General features: G+C 42.0%; 1 protein-coding gene across 4 annotated transcripts in view; it reads left to right on the forward strand.

The window, feature by feature from the left end:
• The window catches only part of PALM2AKAP2 (PALM2 and AKAP2 fusion), a 264,975-nt gene that overhangs the window by 31,472 nt on the left and 212,744 nt on the right, over nucleotides 1–20,759 (forward strand). For all 4 annotated transcript variants that reach the window (XM_066569518.1, XM_066569519.1, XM_066569520.1 and 1 more), the window contains exon 2: nucleotides 17,594–17,674. In XM_066569518.1, the coding sequence (XP_066425615.1) occupies nucleotides 17,594–17,674 (81 nt within the window). The remainder of the gene's footprint in view (nucleotides 1–17,593; nucleotides 17,675–20,759) is intronic.

Here is a 20,759-nt window from a genome sequence, read left to right on the forward strand (position 1 = left end):
TCAGCAGTTCTTCTCACTGTTGGCAACTTCCCAATACAAGAATAACTTGTGCAAAAAAGCAGAGAATCCTCAATCTCTTACTTCTTTGCCTTCAATGTGATGACAGCCTGGCAAGGTATTATCTAGAACCAAATGACCAGTTATGCTATGGGGTACACTCCTGCTCCAGGGAAGGGACATGGGATCCAGCTGCTGCTACCAGAAAAATTTCCTGTAATTCATGCCTGAAACACTGGAGCAAAGGTGTGATTTATAAACAATAGTTCCTCTGGATTCTCCCTTGGCTATCTGCCATTGAAGTAGAAGTTCCTGAATAAAAGGATTAGATTATGGGGAGAAAACTATATATTCTGTGGGTGGCAAACAAGATTATATTGTGTTCTGGCTGCCTGTTACTCTTCTACATAGCTGTTAGAGACAACCTACTGACTTACTACGTGCTTTGCAGAGTTATGATGAATAAAATACCTTTCCTTTATAAGTAAGGGCCTTGACAACCATGTCTAACAAATTCTGGAGGAAGAGACCCTGTAAGGGAGCCTTTGGCAGAAAGAAATATACAAGGAAAAGTCTTGCTTTTTTCATGCTTACCACAGTACAGAACAGAGCAAATTTGGGGCCTGGAGGCACCTGGTGAAAAGATGCTGGTTTCCTGGCCTTTGGTTGAAAATCTTCTTTCTATGAGGTGTACCTTTAATTCTGGTATTTGGTGTTTTTTCCCTTCTTTTCACAAAAGTGCTTCATCAATGGTGGTTTTGAGTGCTTTTGCTCACCACGGGGGTGAGCAGCCTTATACAAGTCATAGAACCACAAACCAGATTTTTTTAGAGATATCTCTAGAAGGAGCTCCTTGATACTATGATGCTTTCTATGACATCTGTCAAAAGTAGACTCAAGGCTATTTTTCTCTTCAGACTCTTCCTTCAGGTGGTACAAGCTACGTAGAACACAGTTTGAGTTTGGATTCTTTGGAGGGTGGGCAAGAGGTTGAGCGTCCTTCTTCCCATCAAACCTAGACACAGAAAATGTAGCCATTTGCAGACAAAACACTTTATCCTCTAGTGGAACTCAGCATTTTGCCACTTCAGACATTAGAGTACTGAAAGAGCTTGTAATGTTACTGATTGTTACCAGCACATCCTATCCCTCACTCATGCTCATGGGAGTCTTATAATCATAGAGTCATGGAATGGCTTGGGTTGGAAGGTACTTTACAGACCATCTCATCCCAACCACCATGCCAGGGACACTTTTCACCAGAATAGGTTGCTCAGAGCCCTATCCAGCCTGACCTTGAACACTCTCAGGGATGGGACATGCAGTACTTCAAGACAACTTCTCACAGTAAAGAATTTCTTTCTAACATCTAGTCTAAAGCTACTGTCTTTTGGTTTGAAGCCATCCCCCCTTGTCCTGTTTCTACATGCTCTTGTCAAAAGGCCCTCTGTATTTCTTGTAGGATCCCATCAGGTACTGGTGGGCTGGAATTAGGTCACCCTGCAGCCTCCTCTTTTCCAGACTCAGCAATCCCAATTCCCTCAGCCTTTTCCTATAGGAGAGATGCTCAATCCATCTCAACATCTTGGTGGCTTCCTCTGGACAGAGTCTATCAGGTCCATGTCCTTCCTGTGCTAGGACCCCAAAGCTGGATGCAGGGTTCCAGGTGGAGCAGAATCCCCTCCCTTTCCTGCTGCCCACACTGCTTTGGATGCAGCCCAGGACACATTTGGCTTCCTGGGCTGTGAGTGCCCATGGCCAGGTCATGTCCAGCCTCTCACCCAGGAGCACCCCCCAGTCCTGCTCACAGGGCTGCTCTCCATCTGCTCATCCCCCAGCTTGTGTTGATATTGGGAGTGTCCTGACCCACAGGCAGCACTTTCAATGTGGTCTTGTTAAACTTCATGAGATTCCCATGGGCCCACTTTTTGAGCTTATCAAGATCCCTCTGGATGGCATCCTGACCTTCAGGTGTCCATCTTGTAAGTTCTTGTAGGCTATCTGCTATGCAAAAAGGGGACACAAGTCTCCTTCTTCCCATCCCTGCTTGGCAATAGGCAGTTGTTAATTTGATTTTCAGGGGACTGTGGAGAGCATAGGTAGAGTGGCTTGTACTGATCAGTAACGCCACCCCTTCAGGCTGCATGTTTCACTTTTGCAGAGCAACCTGCTTGCCTGTGAATTCACTGTCATCTGTCGACAAGCTGGAGCACTTCTGTCAATTCATCCTGGAGGGATACCTAGGAAAAACCCAGCATTTCAGGGACAGGAGCTTCAATAGTGTCACTACTAGCTGGCTTGCTCTGATCTGATTGTAGTGGCACTGTGCATGCTATGCCAAGCAAAACTCAGCTTGCTGTAAGACCTTAGTGTTATGTCCTCTTTTCTTTGTGGTATGTATCCAATCTTGCAGCTTGTCATCTTTAACATTTTCATTGCTCTGATGGGGAAAATCTGTTATTTCTAGGGGCTGTGCAGAGCAGTGATTTTGCAGGCAAGCTGACCCTTGTCAAAAGTAGATTACAGATGATTTCAGTGGTACAAGAGACAGATGCTTGCCAGATCAGTGATGTGGGCTGTAAAGGTTATTCTGATGCACTGGAAGAGTATGAGCTGGGGATGTGCATTTAGTGACTTCATTCTGTCCATATTAGAGGTAATGGGTGAAGCCATTTGAAAATCCCGGTGACAGTATTCTCAAAGTTTTCTTTAGCATTTATACTGAGAGCTTGGTAGTGTGTCAAACTCATGTCCTTCAACAGAAAAAAAAAAAAAGAAAAAAAAAAAACTTGAATCATTTGAATAAGTTATAAATCCTGAGTAGCTCTTTGTGGAAAATCATTTGTCCCTGCCAAGAAACTTTATGCCTGACAGTTAGAAAGCATACTAAATTTGTGTGTTTGTCTCTGGCATGGTGGAATACAGTTAGTACAGTTATTGCTTAATGACAAACACTGTGTGCTCTTCCTTGAGCTTCCACTGTGCTTGTACTCACATAGTGAAATGTGACAGGGGGCAAAGTTGAGGTAAGTTCCATTTGTCCCTTCCTGTCGGAACATGACATTACATCTGTGCAAGATACCTGTCAGAGGATCTGAGACAAAAATTCACAAAATGCAAGTTTTCAATATATCCGGACTCAGGATTTGGGAATCTATGTAGTTTGCACAGAATTCCTGTGCACAGTGTGTATGTCTGTCTGTGAGACTGTTTTTGTCATAACATAAGAATCCTAGGTGGGAATTAGTACCTCTTGCTATTAGATTTTGTGTGATTACAGAACAGAGGGACTGTATTTTCCACAAAAAGCTTGCATTCTAAATAAAGTTTCCTGTCTATGGTGGTGGACCAGTTGGAAGCTCAGTAAAGATATAGTGGGTTGTGTTGTTGCTGCGATGGACTGGGAGATTAAGAGGGACCAACAACCAAACAGCAGTGATCATCAAGAATGGTCAAGGATGGAGATGCTTCTCTTGTTAAATGATCTTACAAAAAGTGAATATTTTAATATTTCATATGGTTTCTGGAGCAAAATCCTGGTTTTCCAAGCTGTGAGCAAAAACTAAAATGTCTTTCCAACCAGACTTTACTGAGGCTTCCAAGTCCTTTCTTCATTTGAACTATTTGGTCCCTTCCTGTTGGGGACTTGCAGCCAAATGTGGTGCTGACTTGAGCTGTGGGAAATGGATTTTGTATAGAACTCAGCAGCTACTGTCTCTGCAGAATGACAGGTCCACTAACATTCAGGCTATGAAAACCTTCTCTTGAATTTCTTTATAGTGAGGGATAACTGATTACATATCACATAAGTGCTAATGCACAGAGAAGAGGGATTTTTCAACCCATCTTCTGTACCAGGAAATAAATTCCCAGCACTCCTCCTAGACTCTCCTGCCAACCCTAGAAAAGTGTTGAGTATGTCTTTTCTTATTGGACCTTGGGTGTTGGCTTCACACGCTCTTCTGCAGGTCCCTGCAAAGACAAGTGACTCAGCTGTGTGCAGCACCATACCCAAGCCTGTAATTGTGTCCCATTTGGGCTCTGCAGGGGTCCAGTTTTTCAGATAGCAGCACAACCATTAAGGTGAAAACAGATTTGTGTGGAAGATGTAAGTAGTTGAATGGAAGGCCAGTAGTTTTCTTTAAAAAGTGAAGAAAGGCTTAAAAATCTTAATTTTAGCTTGGTTTGAAATAAATAAAAATAGGAGGAATTTCCTTACTCTGGAAAATTCCTTCATAAGCTAGGTGGGGAGCTGTTGGCCCTTTACCTCCCTCCTTTTTCCTTTACTTCTAGGTAAAAAAAGAGACACTATAATCACTCTATCAATGCAATACAGAATCTCTGACCACCTTTGCCAGTAACATATCCGGAAGTTACATGTCTCTGTTCATAAGCTGGCAGAGTTAATTCTGCTAGGGCAAAGGCAGCATCACCTCAGAAACCTTTTTACTTCCAGATTTATTATGGAGAGAGTATAAAGAATGGTTGTTGATATAGTTTACGCAAGCACGGAGCAAATATTCTGTTGAATTCTCCCAATGTAACCTTACACTGTGGCATGAGAGGCAGGTGCTTCAGTTTAAGTGGTGTATTGCATCACTTTAGGCCAATGTACTTAAGCATCTCTTGCCTTTTGAGCACTTTTCTTAAGGTCTTTCCATATTAAAGGTCAGAGATCACGTTTCTGGATGCCTTCCAGGTAGAAGAGAGTCTACAGTCCAGGGTGGTAGTGTACACTCCTTGGAACCTGCTGCTCTGCTGCAAGCTGTCATGGCTTCTATCATGGTTTCAACAGTGCAGCCAGCTTGGAAATTGAGACCTTTGTTTTTTCTACAAGCTCCTGCATGAAATCAGAATTTAAAAACCATAACAACTTGCTGTATTTTTCACCTTAATCCAGTTACTGAGTAAAGAGAAACATACATTTCACATAGATCTGAATTAAATAAGATCCTTCAGCAGGGACACCTACAGGGATGTGCACAGCAACATGTCGAAGATTGCAGCAGATGATGACTATTCACTGACTATGTTGTCTGAATCCCTGGAACTGACTAAGCTACCCGTTTTAAAAAGACAAAGCTTTAAGGAGTGTGCTAAGCCTTCTGAGGCAGCCTCAGAGAAGAGTCTGACCTTCCTTAAGGAAGAAGGATCTGACCTTCCTTAAGGACATTCATATGTGCAAAATTATGTGTTCTTCTGCTATGTGCAGATGGAGTGATGGTAGAAGGAAGAAGGAATATGACTTCTGAGAGGGATGTGCCTGCAGTTGCCTCCTCTCCCTCCTCTAGCTTCATAGAAGGAGATGCATTTTCAGGTTAATGGAGGAGCAAAACTGACAGAAATACTCCATGGAAGAAGGAGAAGGAATGGTTTCAACATCTTTTGATATAGAATAGTAAGGCCTCCTTTATGCAGAGGTCTGCAGAATGCCCAGATAAAGACAGAGGAGTTGCACAGGGCAGTTAAACAGGACATGCATGACATCTTGTAGATGTCATTCAGTAGAAGAGGCCACGTTACTCTGACTGGAGGAGGCAGGAAGGAAGAGGCAGGAATCAACCTACATCCCTGAAGCTTCTGCTAGCTGCATGGTTTGGTTCTGGGTTTTTTTTGGTACACCCATTGCTGTTTAATAAGCTGTTCAAATGGTTTACAGTTTTATAAACCTGTCAGGTTTGTTTGTCAGATAAGTGTGAAATTCCTCTAAACTATACAACTATTCAGATCTCCACAAACCATGAGCACCTGGGCAGACAAACCTGCACAAATTACACAGCAGGGCATATGGGTCCCTGAGATGACCTTGGAGCTGTGAACTCCCAGATACACTTCACAGCAGGGATGCAAATCACAGAAAAATGCAGGCAGTTTTCTGAAGGGGACAAACCTTTGATGGCACAGCAGAAATTTGCCATCTCTACGTGGATTTGGGTTCTGGAGCCAAGCATTGAGGTGGTGAGATCCAGGCTGTGTTTTCTGTTGCTCTGCCTAGGGTGTGCCCCATCAGTACAGCAGACTGACACTGTGTACTCCTCTGCATGCTGCCAGTGGCCTGCAGTGATGAGCATCCTACCTTGAGGATCTCCAGCTTATCTGCTCCTGGAGAGCAGTCAGGCACTTTTCACAGGTTTGGTGTGCTTACCAGTTCCTCCTTACTTGATGTGACCAGATGGTGATGAAAAGCTGCATTGAGGGTCCCTTTGTATTGCCAGGATGAGGGTGGTCTTTGCCTTTGATGGTGAAGGGAGAAGGCTAGCAGATGAATTTGTTATGCAATAAGTAGTGTAATGTCCCAGCTGTTCCCATTCACACAGAGACCATTGGGATGCCTGACCTAAAGGAATGACATAGCAGTAATTCCTCCCACATACTGCTAAGGTTCAGTGTTGAGGCATGTGATCTTACACCTGTCAGATTAAATAAGCTTTCCAGAAGCAAGCTGGAAATGAAGCCAGTTCTTTTATGTGTTACAAAGGCAAGATGCCAAGGTCAAGGATGGGTAGGATTTTTAGCATACCTGGATCACAGCATGCTTTTCTACCAAGCACATGGATATATCTACTCTCCCAGTCATGATCAAGTTCTTCATTTATGGTCAATGGTGTCTCTGTGTTCTCTGTTGGAGTAATGTGACTCGCCTGACTGACTGGAGAGGAGACAGAAATGGCATGTCCAACAGCTCCACCATGATGACAGCCATGGAGTTACCTCCTGAGTGAAGAGGGGCATTCGTGCCCTCTCAGACCTGTGTGGGTCTTCACAAGGTGCAAATCTCCAAGAGGAGATTTGCAAGAGGAACCCAACCCTCTACAGCTGGTTCAGGAAGAAAGGAAAGCTTAGCCAGAATGGTGGTTTGTGAACTGGTGCCTTGTCTCATTAGCATCACCAGTTTGGAAGGCTACTGGCAGATAGAAGGTGGCAAGTCTCAGACTTTGAATTGTATTGCACTGTGCTCATAAGGGAGGTTCTGTCCCTCTTTCCTTTCTCTGTAAAAACAGGCATGAATGTAGAATTATACTCTTTCTGCATGTAGAAGTTAGGACTGAAAGTAGTTGTGACACCAACAACTGCCACATATGTTAGCAGATCTCTGAGCATTAGACAATATAAGTATCCTTAGCTAATGACCTAGATTGGACAAAAGCTTAAAGATAGGGGTTTGAGCTAATAATTTTATCTTATAAATGAGAAGTGCTTTTCAGCAGCAGAGGATCCCTGCACAGTACAACTGCCAAGCATAGCCCTGTGACACGAGGAGATCGGGTGGGATGCCACATAGGTCAGTGCCAAAAGCCTCAGGGCCAGCAGGCAAGCTGCCACATGCAAGGCAAAGGGAGGAAACCTCAGTAAGAATATTTTGATGTGAGGCACTGAGACTCTGAAACAATTTGCTAATCCAGCCAGAATGTAAGGACTAAAACACAAAGCCCAGCTCTATGTATTAATTCCTTCTTTTGGGTCTTCTCTACCAGTGCTTTGAAAATAACAAGCAAAAAGCTGGATATGATTCAAGTACCAGAATTAGCACTGGTAGCCCTGTGGATCCTGGCCATTGTTCTGTGCTAACCAGATAGACCAGTTTGTTCCCTTTCCACTGCAGAAAATCCGATTTCCTCTCCCCACTTCACATGCTATGTCTTGGGGAAGTTTTATATTTATTGAGGTGAACATGTCTGTCATATCTGCAATTAAAATGTATAAAGGGGGAAAACAAATTCTACTGAAATCCCAGTCTTAGTATTTCTAATCTAAGTTCTTACCAAGTGAAAAACAATGCATGGAGATCCTCACCAGACATTTGCTTAGGGGGAAACCAGCATAAGCAATCATAGCTTCAGCTTGGATGCCTTAAAATCCTTGTGATTTATTTTTCATTTGTAGATAAACCTTGTATAGGTATTTCTCTGTATATTCAGCTGTGATCAGAGGTGTTTCCACCTTTACAGTGAGGCTTTACAACAGCCTTACTGGCAGTATAAAGAGGTATTTAAGGAGTGTATGGGACATGAGGGTAAACAAGAGACTTTTATTTGAAGCTGTGGAAATGTGATTAAATTATGCCCACAGACCAAATCCTGGCTTTCTTCTTTTCAGCAGCAGACAGTGAAAGACATTGAATGGCATGGATTTAAACCAAAGCCAGTTAGTAGCAACATGAGAGTAGGGAAAGTTAATGAACTGATTTTCTACAAATAGTCTACTCAGGCTAAAGAAACTCCCTGTTGTATACTTTTGTGAATGAGAATAAAGTCTGCTTAACATTTCTTACCCAAAATATATTTTTAAGAAAAATACAGAGAAAAAATACCTGATTAAAAAGTAGCTTATTTAAGAATTTTGCTGTTTGTCTAGAGAAAATAGAAGTTTCAGATTTTATTCTGTGTGACATAATCTAGAAAATTCACCTTATTTTTAGGAAGAAAGGCAATATGCTAGATGAAGACAGAATTTTTCATCTAGCTCAGGCTGCAGTAGGAGAAGGTCAGTGCTAGAAAGCTATATGTATCATCTTGGAGGTTAGCTGTAGTAGGCACTAGGTAATGAGGTGTAGTTGCCTGTCATTTATAACTGCTATTAGGGATTTTCCAGAATAATGGATAAATCATTTCATGATTTATACTAACAGGCTCTATACAGTTTTTTGAGCCCTTTCCAGAAATAATTCTGGAGAATTACTCTTTCCAGAGACGGTTGCTTCTGTACTCAGGTAACCTGGAGCTCTTACCCATTTTCAGGGTTAGTGTAAAAACTTCAAAGTTCTGGAAGACATGCTGATGGAATTAATAGAAGGTGGGAATCTGACATTTATATGGTAACTGTTTACTTCATTGTCGCATCTCATAGAAAGGATCCTCAGACCCCAATGACCCTGGTCACCTCCCAGCAGCCACTAAAGAGCCTGACGCTCACGATCAAATTGTAAATGCACAGGAAAGTGAGACTTTTTTCCCTGTCAGCAACTGAAGGGAAGCAGCATCTGTGGGTGTCAGTCCATATTCACTTCAGAAATGGGAGGAAAGAAGGGAAGTTCACTAAAGCTTTTCATACTTCAAGGACTCATCATAGTGATGGCCCAGTCAAAAATGCCCATGGATTGCGTTAGACCTGAAGCTGTTTCCACTGACCCCGTAGCATTCAGTGAAAGGAAGATTGCATATAATATCTGAGTTGCATGAAAATGGGTATTACTGGTCCATCAAAGTGGGGATTTCCCTATTGGATACCAGAGGAACTATGCTTTGTCCTCAAATAATTTTACTTCACCATCTCAATGAGACATTTTTCCATTATGTCCCCTTTCAAAATTGCTAATAAAGGAATTTTTGAAAAGGAAATTCCTTCTCATGTTCATCAGTTTTTGGTAAGGGCTGTTGTTCTGGGAGAAGTGCCATCCTTTTATTTGTTGTTTGAGATGCATAGTGATTTTAATTAAGCAGTCATTGTCTGTGTGCATAATGGTGGTTGCCTTCAGTGACCAGAGAGCTATAATTACAAGCACACAGAGCAGCTGAAATTTTTGCTGCAGCCCTTTAGAGATTTGTGGGAATTGCTGTCCTCACCAAAGATGATCCCTTCTCCTCCTGGACAGTATTGACTTGGATAGTCTCAGCTATGACGTTGGCAGTGGGTTTGTGGCAGTCAGGAAATGTTTATCATTCAGAAGCCCTGAGCTGCAGTTAGTGTTACAGGGTTACAAACTCCTCCTCTGATATCCCAAACAGACCAGTTGATTATTTCATGTCTCCTGCTTGAACACTGTGTTAAGGGCAATACACATGTGGAAACAGAGCTATTCTATCTGCTTTAGCAGGTCAGCACAGGAGAACCCCATCTTTTGATATAGTGCAAGATCAGCCTAACTCTTAGATGAAATAGACCAAATAAATTTTACAAGAACTGTTATTCTGCATGCAGGTGACAAAAATCATCAATAAAGGGGACTTTAGACCAGAAATATTTGTTCCTTTACTGGGAGAACATTTAGGTTGGTTGCTGGGACCCATGTCTCTTTACCACCCTTGGTCTCTCAAACCACCCTTGCCTTGTGCATAAGTAACTTCTCTGACCCTCACAAGTAGGGAAAAGAGATGCAAAGTTTCAGTGAAAGTTACCTTATTGCAAGTAATTCTGCCTTACCTTTAGCATGGGCCTGTTCAATATATGAAAAACAAAGCATTTCCATAACTTCCAGGCTCTTCTAGTTACTCTGTTACCTGGTTCTGACTCGGTGAATTAAGTTTATTCTGTTTCCAGTACAAACATGCCAAGTCATTTGGTGCATGCCGTGTCTGGGTAATGAGAGTGAACCCTTGTGACAATAATCTCCATTTTATACCAGTTTCACAAGAGAGGAGGTAGAGGGCATAGCTGATCATGAATTGTTCACCTTATCTCCAATCTCAGCTTTGCTTCCTGCTGTGTATACAACTGTGGAAAGAGCAGACATGAGGAAAGGAGCTAAACCCAGCCCTTACCTTTTATGTGGATTTCATTTGCTCCCCTGAGGCATTTGTCTGCTGCATCTGTGCAGTTGGGAACTCCTGTTGTTCATTCCTCGATAACCCATCTGCTTCTTGCTTGGAGTAATGGAAATGGACACAGCTTTATCACAAAATATGTGGGTTTGTAGAAGATAATGAAAATCATTGCAGCAGCAGGCTGTATCCTGCTATCCCTGCATCCCATCTAGAACTTTCCAACATACAACTTGCTTCAATTAGGTGTCAAGGCAGTCCAGTGAGGTGGGCTACCAAGGTCTTGGACACCTAGGAAACTTGAAATATTGACTCTGTGTTTTCAGAAATAAACCTTCTGCACAGGAGAAGTGTGAGTGAAGGAGGGTGTCAGTCTTTTAGATGCTACACAGAAGCAGAGAGTGCAGTTCTCTTAAGTTCAGAAGCTGTATTCCAGTATACAAGTGCAGGGAAGTTGTCCCTCGCTCATGTTTCAAGCAAAACAAAGCTTAGGGAGGTAGCCATGGGATTTCCGGGAACTGGGGCAAGAGGGTCTTGCAGGAAAACACCTAAGGGAGTAAAGCCAGTAGCTTACATTTATGTCTTGTTGATCATGTAATTGCAGAGAAAAAATGGATCTCAAGACAAGCATAGGCTCGATTCTGCTTGGAGCATAGTAGGAGAGGAGCTGCAGCAAGAGTAATTTCCAATAATTGGAAACAACATATATTTTTCCCAGTGCTCAAAACAGGACAAACCAGACAAGCCCCCAGCTTGCAATTACAGAGTCTGCATGGCTATCGGTAACAACAGGATTTTCACCAAGAATAGTCATGCAAGACAGTTGGCAGCAAGTGTTGAAAGTGGGCATTGATCATCCGAAAGGAGATGATCCATCTTGCCACCATCCTTGGAGGTGTGTTTATTCTGAAATAAGAGTGTCTCTGCTTCAGTTCTGCCTGTTCTGGTGCTGTGATTTGTGCTGCCTGCTGTTCACAACAGCAGGTAACATTCACAACTGGAGTCTGCAAAGTGCTGCCAATACTGGGCTGCATCATTGCAACTGCTAGGGATGGTTGGTCTCAGGAGAGTTTCCTGCTTTCAGGCACAAGAGGAAAATAAAGAGCTGACCTGGCATTAATGAAGAAGGGGGGAAGCGGAGGGGGGAAGGGGGGAAACAGAAGAGAAAAGGGAGGGGGGAAGGGGGGGAAACAGAAGAGAAAAAGAAGAGAGTAAAGTAGCCTGTCTCTCTCAATATTTTCTTTCCCGTGAACTGTTGCTCCAAACAACAAAAGAGAAAACAAATATACAGATTTGATTTCACTTATGAGAGACATGTAGTCACCACAGGGAAAATGGTGACCACCACCACCCTGTGAAAGTTTCAGTTTCCCTGAGGAGTAGATTTTTGGGATTATGACAACTGCAGGTTGAAATTTTGTACAGAACCCAGAATGTTCTGCCAAAATTCTCTGTGTCTCTGAAATGGCAACAGAAAAATGAGAGATCAGGAGCTCTTTTCCTTGGATTTTTTTTTCTTCCTCACTTTCTGCCCTAAAAATATCTGAGTTTTAAATGCAGGGGGAATAATATCTACCAACTGGGCAGAGCAAAGAAAATAGTCACTTGTTGAAGAAATAATGTAATTCTTTGATAACAGTTTTTTGTAACTGTTTTCCTTGCTTTTAAGCAGACTATAGTTCTCCTCCAGTTGTGCCATTTTTGGGTGCATTTATTTTGCATTGTCACAACAGACAAACATTGTCACAACATTTGTATTCTCACAACCTCTGTGTCAAGCTGGACACTTGCTTGGCATACAGGATGATTTTAATGGGATAAAAGAAAACATCCCCAACCTCTGAAACTACTGATGCAGTGATGTGCCACCCTTCTCCTCAAGGCTCACATGACCTCTGTTGGATTTTCTGTTGAGTTTGGGATGTTTTCTTTTATCCCAGCATGTTCTTTTGGATACTTGTACCATGAGCCTTAGCCTGACATCAATTTTAGGCATGTATTTTCACAGTGAGGTCAATCAAATAGTGCTTAGCTTCCGTGCTGCTTCATGGTGTGCTTTCTCCACAGGGCTGAGCTGGCTTTGAAGCAAAGAAATCAGATGATTCTGCCAGTGCAAGTAGATCAAAGGGCTTTACCAGCTCTTTACTGCCCCAAGGATCGGTAGAGGTGATTGTTTCTCCACAGACAGTTATGGCTTGGTGGGCTGAGTAATCTCTGTATCACTTCCCACACTCTGCAATCAGATTTATAAACAAGAACAAAAATTATTTTGTAATGGAAAAATGAAGGATTCTCTGACTGCAGTATTACGGGGATTAGTTTTGGTATAACTTGTTTTCTTCAAGATCCTATACTTGCTTTGGGTTTGAGTTTTTTGTAATTGGTGGCACTAGTTTGTGCTTGTTGGAGTTGTTTTGACTGGAAGAGTTTGACAAGTGTGATATTAAACTCTAGGTTGTTTTTATCAACATAATGCACTATTCAAACAAAAAAAGTCAGTAGTTGTTAAGATTAACAATGAAAGAAAGACAAAAACATACAAAAACTTAGCAGAAGACCTTAAAATCATATGTAGTTCAGGGGCTTCCTGAACCAGGTGTATTTCAGTTTCTGTAGTAACTGTCTTCACAATATTCCTTCTCTTTGACTGTCCCCAAGCTCCCCTGGGACATCCATCCCCTGGGACATTCTAGAACCCACAGCATCCTGAGGCATGGATTTCCACAGCCGACCATTGCATTGGCTTCAAACCTGCCCAATCCCATTTCACTTGATGACCCTTTTTTCCTTTCTGTGGAAAATGCAGTGAGCAGAGATGTCTGCTGGCTATTTCCGTGATTTTACAGATCTCTATTTGGTCCTCCCAATGCCTCTTGCTCTTCCAAGTGCAAGGATTCTTACTGAGTATCTCATATATTTGGTTTTTAGCAGTAGGAAGATGCCCCTGACCAACTTTAGTGCTAAGAATTTAATCCTTTCCAAATCTAGTTTCTTGGATATAAAATTATTATAAATTAAAATAAATAAATAATACATGTCGGACATCCATGTATGAAAGCCTGAATACAAATCTCATTTTTCCACAACATGAGTCAACTTCCTGTTTGACCTCTGTTCTTTTCCCATCCTGTAGATCTGAGTGGGAAAAAAAAAGTATTTTACCTTTCTCATTTTCCTTGTAATTTGATGAAGTGAGAGATGCAAAGGTTAAATCCTGTTTTGCTCATTAATATCTTAAATATTCAGAGTGCCTGAGACTACCTCCCAAATGGAACTCCTCTACCATTTTGGAAGGGTAACTATCTGTGACAACTATCTGTATTCTTAAAAAAGCAGCACACCTCAGATAGACACAAGAGTTTTCCTTTAAACATGCCACAATCACAATAAAACTAGTTCCAGTCTTTTCCACCTCTCTTCAATCCACTTTCTGGAGTAAACTTTTTTGTTTAAAGCAAGCCTTTTATTTTCTTGGTGCCAGGACCCTTAGAAATTTGTAATTAGCAGGAATACCTAGAAAAAAGTTTTCTGTAAGTAGATGAACAAAGTAATGAGGAAGATGTATTGGGTTACTCATAGAAAAGTGCTTTAACAAATGCTCAAGTTAAGCATGTGCTTCAAATCCCACATTTTCAGTAAAGTACTGAATTAGAGGACTGTTTAAGTGGAGGATGACATGATGTCTAAAATCCTTGACATGATGGGTTTGGTAGGATTTTTGTCATCCAGTCCAGTCTTCTACTGTTCTAAAACCTGCTTACATAAACCAGGTACATATATAGTCCCAACCTCCAGTGACTGGGATAAACCTAAATGCAATGTGATATAGTGGCCTGAAGGCGGAATGCCCTGATAGCTGATTTGTACAGTCTTTCGGGGAGGGAAAAAAAAACAGAGTACTTTTGTTTTCATATTTCTCAGCCATAACTTGTACAAAATCAGAGGGTAAAGGCATACACACTCAGGCTGTCTGAATGCCAGTGAAATGGAAACCTGAGCAATATTCCAATTTAACTCCACAGAAATCCACTAGTTAGTAAGTAGTTGAAGTATTTTAGTGCCTGCTGTGTGGCTGCCTACAGGGAAAATACTCTTAAGTGCTTTCCCTTTCTCAAAAAGAAAAGGAGTTTTCATCTATCTTTTATAAGGCTTTCTTGTCACATCCATTATACAGCATGACACAACCAGCCAAAGGATCTATTGTGGTGGTTTCTATTACATGTTTTAGTGGCAAGTTTTTTGTGGACGGTACAATACATACATATATACATGTGTGTATATATATACGTATATATATGTGTGTGTGTTTGTGCGCATACAAACTTATATATAAACATACGTGTGTATATATATATAGACACAGTTATCAATCTAGATCACTTAGCAGTGAAGATGTGTGTCCCTTATGCTGGCCTATGGAGTGTCAAATGTGGGGTGTTAATGCCTACATATATGAAATCCAATATTTTTTCACCTGGCCAGTTTGACATAAAAGGGCAGAATTATCCTTATTCTAAGAATATTAGGCCATTACTGGGGCAGCTTTTAGAACAACTTTATTCTGGTCCATGTCTGACTAGCTATTTGAGGACAAAACAGAAAACAAATTCTGGTTTTCAGACTCCATGTATGCTGTTAGTATCACAGAATGAAAAAAAAGGCAAGAAATGTCCCTGAATAATATTGGGGTTTTAAGCCCATAACCGTCTAATACCCTATTCACTTCAAGCATGGAAAGGGCTACTGCAGACTGGAGGATAGGAGTGATGATCCACAGATCACAGTTCTTTATCAGAAGGATTTTTAAAGGTGCACAAAAATTCTGTATGCCTGTATGTGCATAAATGAAAACTGTCTTCTGTGTGTGGAGACCAGTGAGATGTCAAGGTTTGTGACATATTAGTTACTGGAAATTCTGATTTTCCTACTCTATAACAACTTCAGCAGATCTGTTAGAGCAAGAGGAGGGCCAACAGGATGATTAGAGGGATAGAGCACCTCTCCTAGGAAAAGGCTAAGAGAATTGGTATTTCTCAGCTTGAAAAAGAGAAAGCGTGAACTGATTGCAGCCTACCCATACCTGAAGGGACCCTACAAGAAACATGGAGAGGGACTTTTGACAAGAGCATGTAGAGACAGGACAAGGAGAAATGGCTTCAAACTTAAAGAAAGTAGCTTTAGATTAGATGTTAGGAAGAAATTCTTTGCTGTGAGGGTGGTGAGGTACTAGAAGAGGTTGCCTGAAAGTTTTTGGATGCCCTGGGAGTGTCTAGGGGCAGGCTGGATGGGGCCCTGAGCAACAGGTTTTGGTGAAAGGTGACCCTGCCCTTGGCAGGTTGGTTGGAACAAGGTGGTCTTTTAGGTCTCTTCCCACACAAACCATTCCATGATTCTAGGATTCTATTCTATGAGGATGTATTTGTTCAGCAGTAGTCTTACATATTGCAGACAATGCGGACTGTGTGTGTAAATGTAGATATACATGAATAATCAGCATGTAAGAGTGTGCAAAACATTACAGAACAGCTTAGTGTATGCAACATTTAGCTATTCTGCTTCTTCTGGGTTCATTACTCCAGCCTTTCCATCACCATTCTGGCATCTAGCTCTTTGGCAGAAGTGGTCCAGGCAGTTTTCTACCTCTATGTTTTGCTTTCTTTTTAGTGAGCTTGACATTAACTAATAATTTTTTTAAAGTTTCCTGATCTTCCTTGTAAAAGTAATGTTTTCCTCCCAAAATGCCTTGTTTGACATCCAACATAAGGATGATTAATTCTGCATAGGCAGAATCTTATCATATACTCTTAAGGATGAGGCATGAAGGCTTGAAATCCCTGGAAAGCAGAGAATTCCCAGAGCATCAGTGGGGCGCCTAGAAATAAGTAAGAAAAACTATTTTGTGGATTTAAGGAATCCCCAAATGTCTTCAAACCAAACCTTACAGTTACTGAAATATTTAAATAACAAAAAAATGGGTTTGCAGATAAGAAATAAAAACCATTGTTCCAGTAAAAACAGAGGCTGACTGCCTTCATTTATTACTCAGTATTTCTGTCTTGGCTGCAAAATCTAAAATGAGAAAAGATCTTGAGGAGAGGGAACGTCGTCCAGGATGGGGATGGATGGATGGATGGATGGATGGATGGATGGATGGATGGATGGATGGATGGATGGATGGATGGATGGATGGATGGATGGATGGACGGATGAGGAGAAATGCTCCCAAGAAGGTGCAGAAGGCTGACAAAAGCAAAGAGTTTACCTGCTTAAGAGGAAGGTGTTGCAGGGGGAAAAAGCAGGTCATTCTCCTCTTGAAACACCTGAGAGAGTCTGCTGCCTGCTGAAGGGGGCAGCCTGGGCACAGGCAAGGGGCAATGAACAGGGCTGTAACAGCTCAGCTGTGGAAAGGACTCTGCTGTCCTTGGCACCACTTGGTCACTTCAGCTTAGGGAGCTGGTAAGGGCCAGCTGCTGGCATGTGCTGGTGACTTGAATGTTAAACACAGACAGCTGGAGGTTACCAATCCCATTTACTTTGTATGTAAATCCCAGCAATCTTGCTGAAACATCTTCCCCCATTAAGCCTAGGGAAAGCCTTACCACCAACCCTGCTGGGGAAAAATGAGGTCTGCAGACTGCTCTCTTCCTCCATGATGCTAACCCTGCTTTTGTGACATCTTGCTGTCACACGAGTGCACCCCACTATCCATGGTTTTGGCCCCAGCATGTCAAATGGAAAATCACATCTTTGTCCCTTTAACTTCTCTCTTAGCTGTTATGCCTGTTTTCTCCCCTCCTCTGGGACTGTGCACTGTTGCTGCTCTGGCTGCTGGGAGCAAGCGAGGAGAATTTCTCCTACTGGCAAGTAACCAGCCAGTCTGGGGCTGGCATCTTCCCAGGACGCTGCTGTTTGCATACCAGCAGGCAGAGGAGCAGGTGAAATGGGACTGGTGACATCCGTACAGATGTGTTTGACTGCTTACATGCTGTTACGAATCTGCTACCCTTAAAGCCTCCATTTCTCTGACAAGATATCTCTCCCTCTCTCTCTCTCTCTCTCTCTCTCTTCCCCCCTCTCTCCCTCTCTCTCTCTCTTTCTCTCAAAATTATTTTTCCAAGGAGAAAAGGAAAAGGCAGACAGAAATAGAAGGCAAGAGACAACAGCTTGAGGACCAGATACTTCAGCTGCAGCATTTCAAGGTAAGGGACTGATGCCAGAAATGATGGATTGACTAAATCTGTTCATTATTAGACATGCAGATCACACGTCTGAAAGCTGGGAAAAGCCCACTCTGACATGAAGCAGCTTTCACTGCCGGAGCCGATCTCTTGCAGTGATCGTGTCCTGCCTGCTTTTCATTCCGTGTGTTTCATGCACAGGACCATGTTGTTTAAACGGTTTAGGAGCATGGAGTCGGGAGGGTGTGAGTGCAGGCAGCACAACAGTGCTGTCATTATTAAATGCTGTTATTTATTATACATAATGATGAGACACCAATCGCTGTGGCTTGGGTGTGCACTGCATGGCTTCAGCCAGCACTTTCTGTCTGCAGAGCTGTGTTGGATTTTTCTGGTGCCTGTCGTTAGGTTTTGTGTGTGTGCATTGCAGAAGGAGTGTTAGTTAACATGCATCTGTGTATGTGTGTAAAGATTTCATTGCAGGATGAAGTTATTAGGTGTGCATGGCATAATAAAATGGGCATGTATGTACATGCAGGGAAGGTGTTGATGCATATGTGTGTATCTACATGGAGAGGCACCTTGATATTTAACAGGGTGCCAAGCAATCCCAGTCCCTGTTGGTCTCCATGACAGCTGCAGATAGCATCATTTGAAAGCCATCCTTTCTGTTTCTATTGCTTATCCCTCCTGTCAGGAGAATATTTGTGCATAGTAAAGATAAGAACAAAAACATACATGTGATCTTTTTGTCACCGGTGAGAATTTGTGGGTCAGATCTTGCTATATTAGTTCAGTAGGGGAGCCTGAGTAATTTCAGTGATTAAAATATCTGATAAAGATTATTAGAACTGGACAGTTTATCCTCACAGCAAGTGAGCTGAGCTGTGCTTTTAAAATTAAGATATTTAGGTTGTTTGTGGAATAAGTGTGTGTGTGTGTGCGTGTGTGTGTGTTTGAACAGTGCACCTGCATCAGGAGATGGTGTGCAGAATATCTGTGCGCACACATGCACTTGTAGACCACACTGCAAGTTATGCTACAGGCGGGATAATTCTCCTGCCTCTCCGAGACCCTGCAGTCATGTTCTGCAATTTATTCCTTTTTTCTGGTAAACATAATGCAGTTAAGTCCAATTAATTGTTATCAGCCTACATAAATGCCCCAATCAAGTTTACCACCAGTCTGTGGATGTCAAACATTGGTGTTTCCAGTCAAAGATGTGATTGCATTTCTGTGGGGCAAGAGGAATTGCCGTTTTGCTCAGGCTTCCATTGAGTACAGGCAGGGGAGAATTTTTTCAGATAACTATAGGATGCTGCAGCATAGCAGTGCAGTACTGTTCCAGTACCTTCATGATGCTTGTTTTTTTCCTTTTTGCTACCAAGCTGATGACTCCTTTTAGCATGTTAACTGTTTCCAAGCTAACTGCATTATGATTCTTTGTGAAATTCTTTAAGTAGAGCCTTTTGGATAGACAGTTCTGTCAATTTTCTGCTTCATCTGTTTTACTTTGATATAGCTGTTGCTATGTTTTATCATCATCCCTAGGAAAAGTAAAATCCCTTAAGGTGGTGCAGTGGGATCAGCCCCTCAGCTGATGTAGACTGGCATTGACTTCAGCCCTGCTATGTTGATTGCCACCAGAGGAGGTTCAGTTTTGCTGCATGGATTTTTTCAGAGGCATACATGAAAAATAGCTGTGTCCCTTTATTTTTTAACCCACAGGCTGGAGCAAGAGCAGTAATCATAGAGGAAGCTAATGGGAGATCAGGGCACAGAAATTTAATGGTAGAGACATTTAAAATGGCAGCTTTTTCAGCTAAAATCACAGCCAGACTTAAGATCTGTAATGCTGTGTGCGAGAGTGAGCATCAGGATATGATAAAATCTACACTACCTCTCTATTCAGTGTCATCACTTGTCACCAGAGGAAAACTGTGCTGCTGTTACTGGAGTGGTCATGGTGACTGCTGCTCTACGAGCTGCCTGTACCACCAAGCAGCTGTCTGCTGGGAGATCTGAATGAGGTGATAGCAGAAGTCTAACTGGGATTGCAGATTTCATCCTCATTGCTGCTAGAACCTTCCTAAAATTAAAATAATAAACATGTTTAAAAATGGAGATAGAGGCACTGGCTGGTAGTGTTTCTGTTTCTCTTTGGAGACAGATGAAGAAAACTGCATTTTTGTTTCATACATCATTCAGTGTTCTGGTTGCTTAGTGAAGTACTGACCAACATTTTATTTCACCTGCCAGTTTGAGTTGCTCATTTTCAAAACTGTGTATCCCCCTGCCATCTCCCTAGTGCTCTCCCTCACTTCACCCTCCTTGTCCTCAGCCCCTCCAAGGCAGGGGCTCCAAGTCTGATATGAATATAGTCCCTCAGTCTGATATGGCTCACCAGTCTGACACACCAGACCAAAATAAGTGCATCTATTTTCCCTCGGAGTGCTAAGTAGAACACGATTCATTGCCCGAATTATGTGGATTTCATCTAATTCTGTGCAAGGCATACATACAGGTTAAAAGACCAGGCTTTCCTAGGAAGTCCCTGTATTTATTCAAAATGCTGTGAGGCTGTTGATGTCAATACAGAGTGTAAGGATTTCGTATAAGTGTTCATTAAAATCTGCTGTGAAGAAACCTTTGAAAATGAAATCTGGGTTAATCCTGTGTCTGCAGTATCTGGGTTGATCCCACAAGCATAACAGCTTGAATTCACACAAAGACATTCATGCCAGTATTCAATGGGTTTGCTTCATTTTTCTGCAATGTCAGAGTAATTTTCTTTTTAAAATGCACTGTGTAAAATAGCATGTTTGGTTACCTAATAAAGGTTCTGAAAGCCACAGGGTTTCTGTTAATTTCAGAAAATTTTATTCACGTTGGAAAAATATCTAATATAAATAATTTATTGCAAATGTTTACGCTGATTACCTGCAGTTTTCAAGTTGCTGATGCCAATTAGACCCCTGACGAAATGACTTTACTACCACTTCATTTGTTTTTCCCTTGTTACTTACCTGGCTGAAAATAAGGCAGCAGCAGGTGCTGTCCCACTGCTTCAGGCAGAGCAACCTGACATACACTAGACCAAGTAAAA

Source organism: Molothrus aeneus, chromosome Z (genome assembly GCF_037042795.1).
Source record: "Molothrus aeneus isolate 106 chromosome Z, BPBGC_Maene_1.0, whole genome shotgun sequence".
NCBI classification, from domain to species: domain Eukaryota; kingdom Metazoa; phylum Chordata; class Aves; order Passeriformes; family Icteridae; genus Molothrus; species Molothrus aeneus.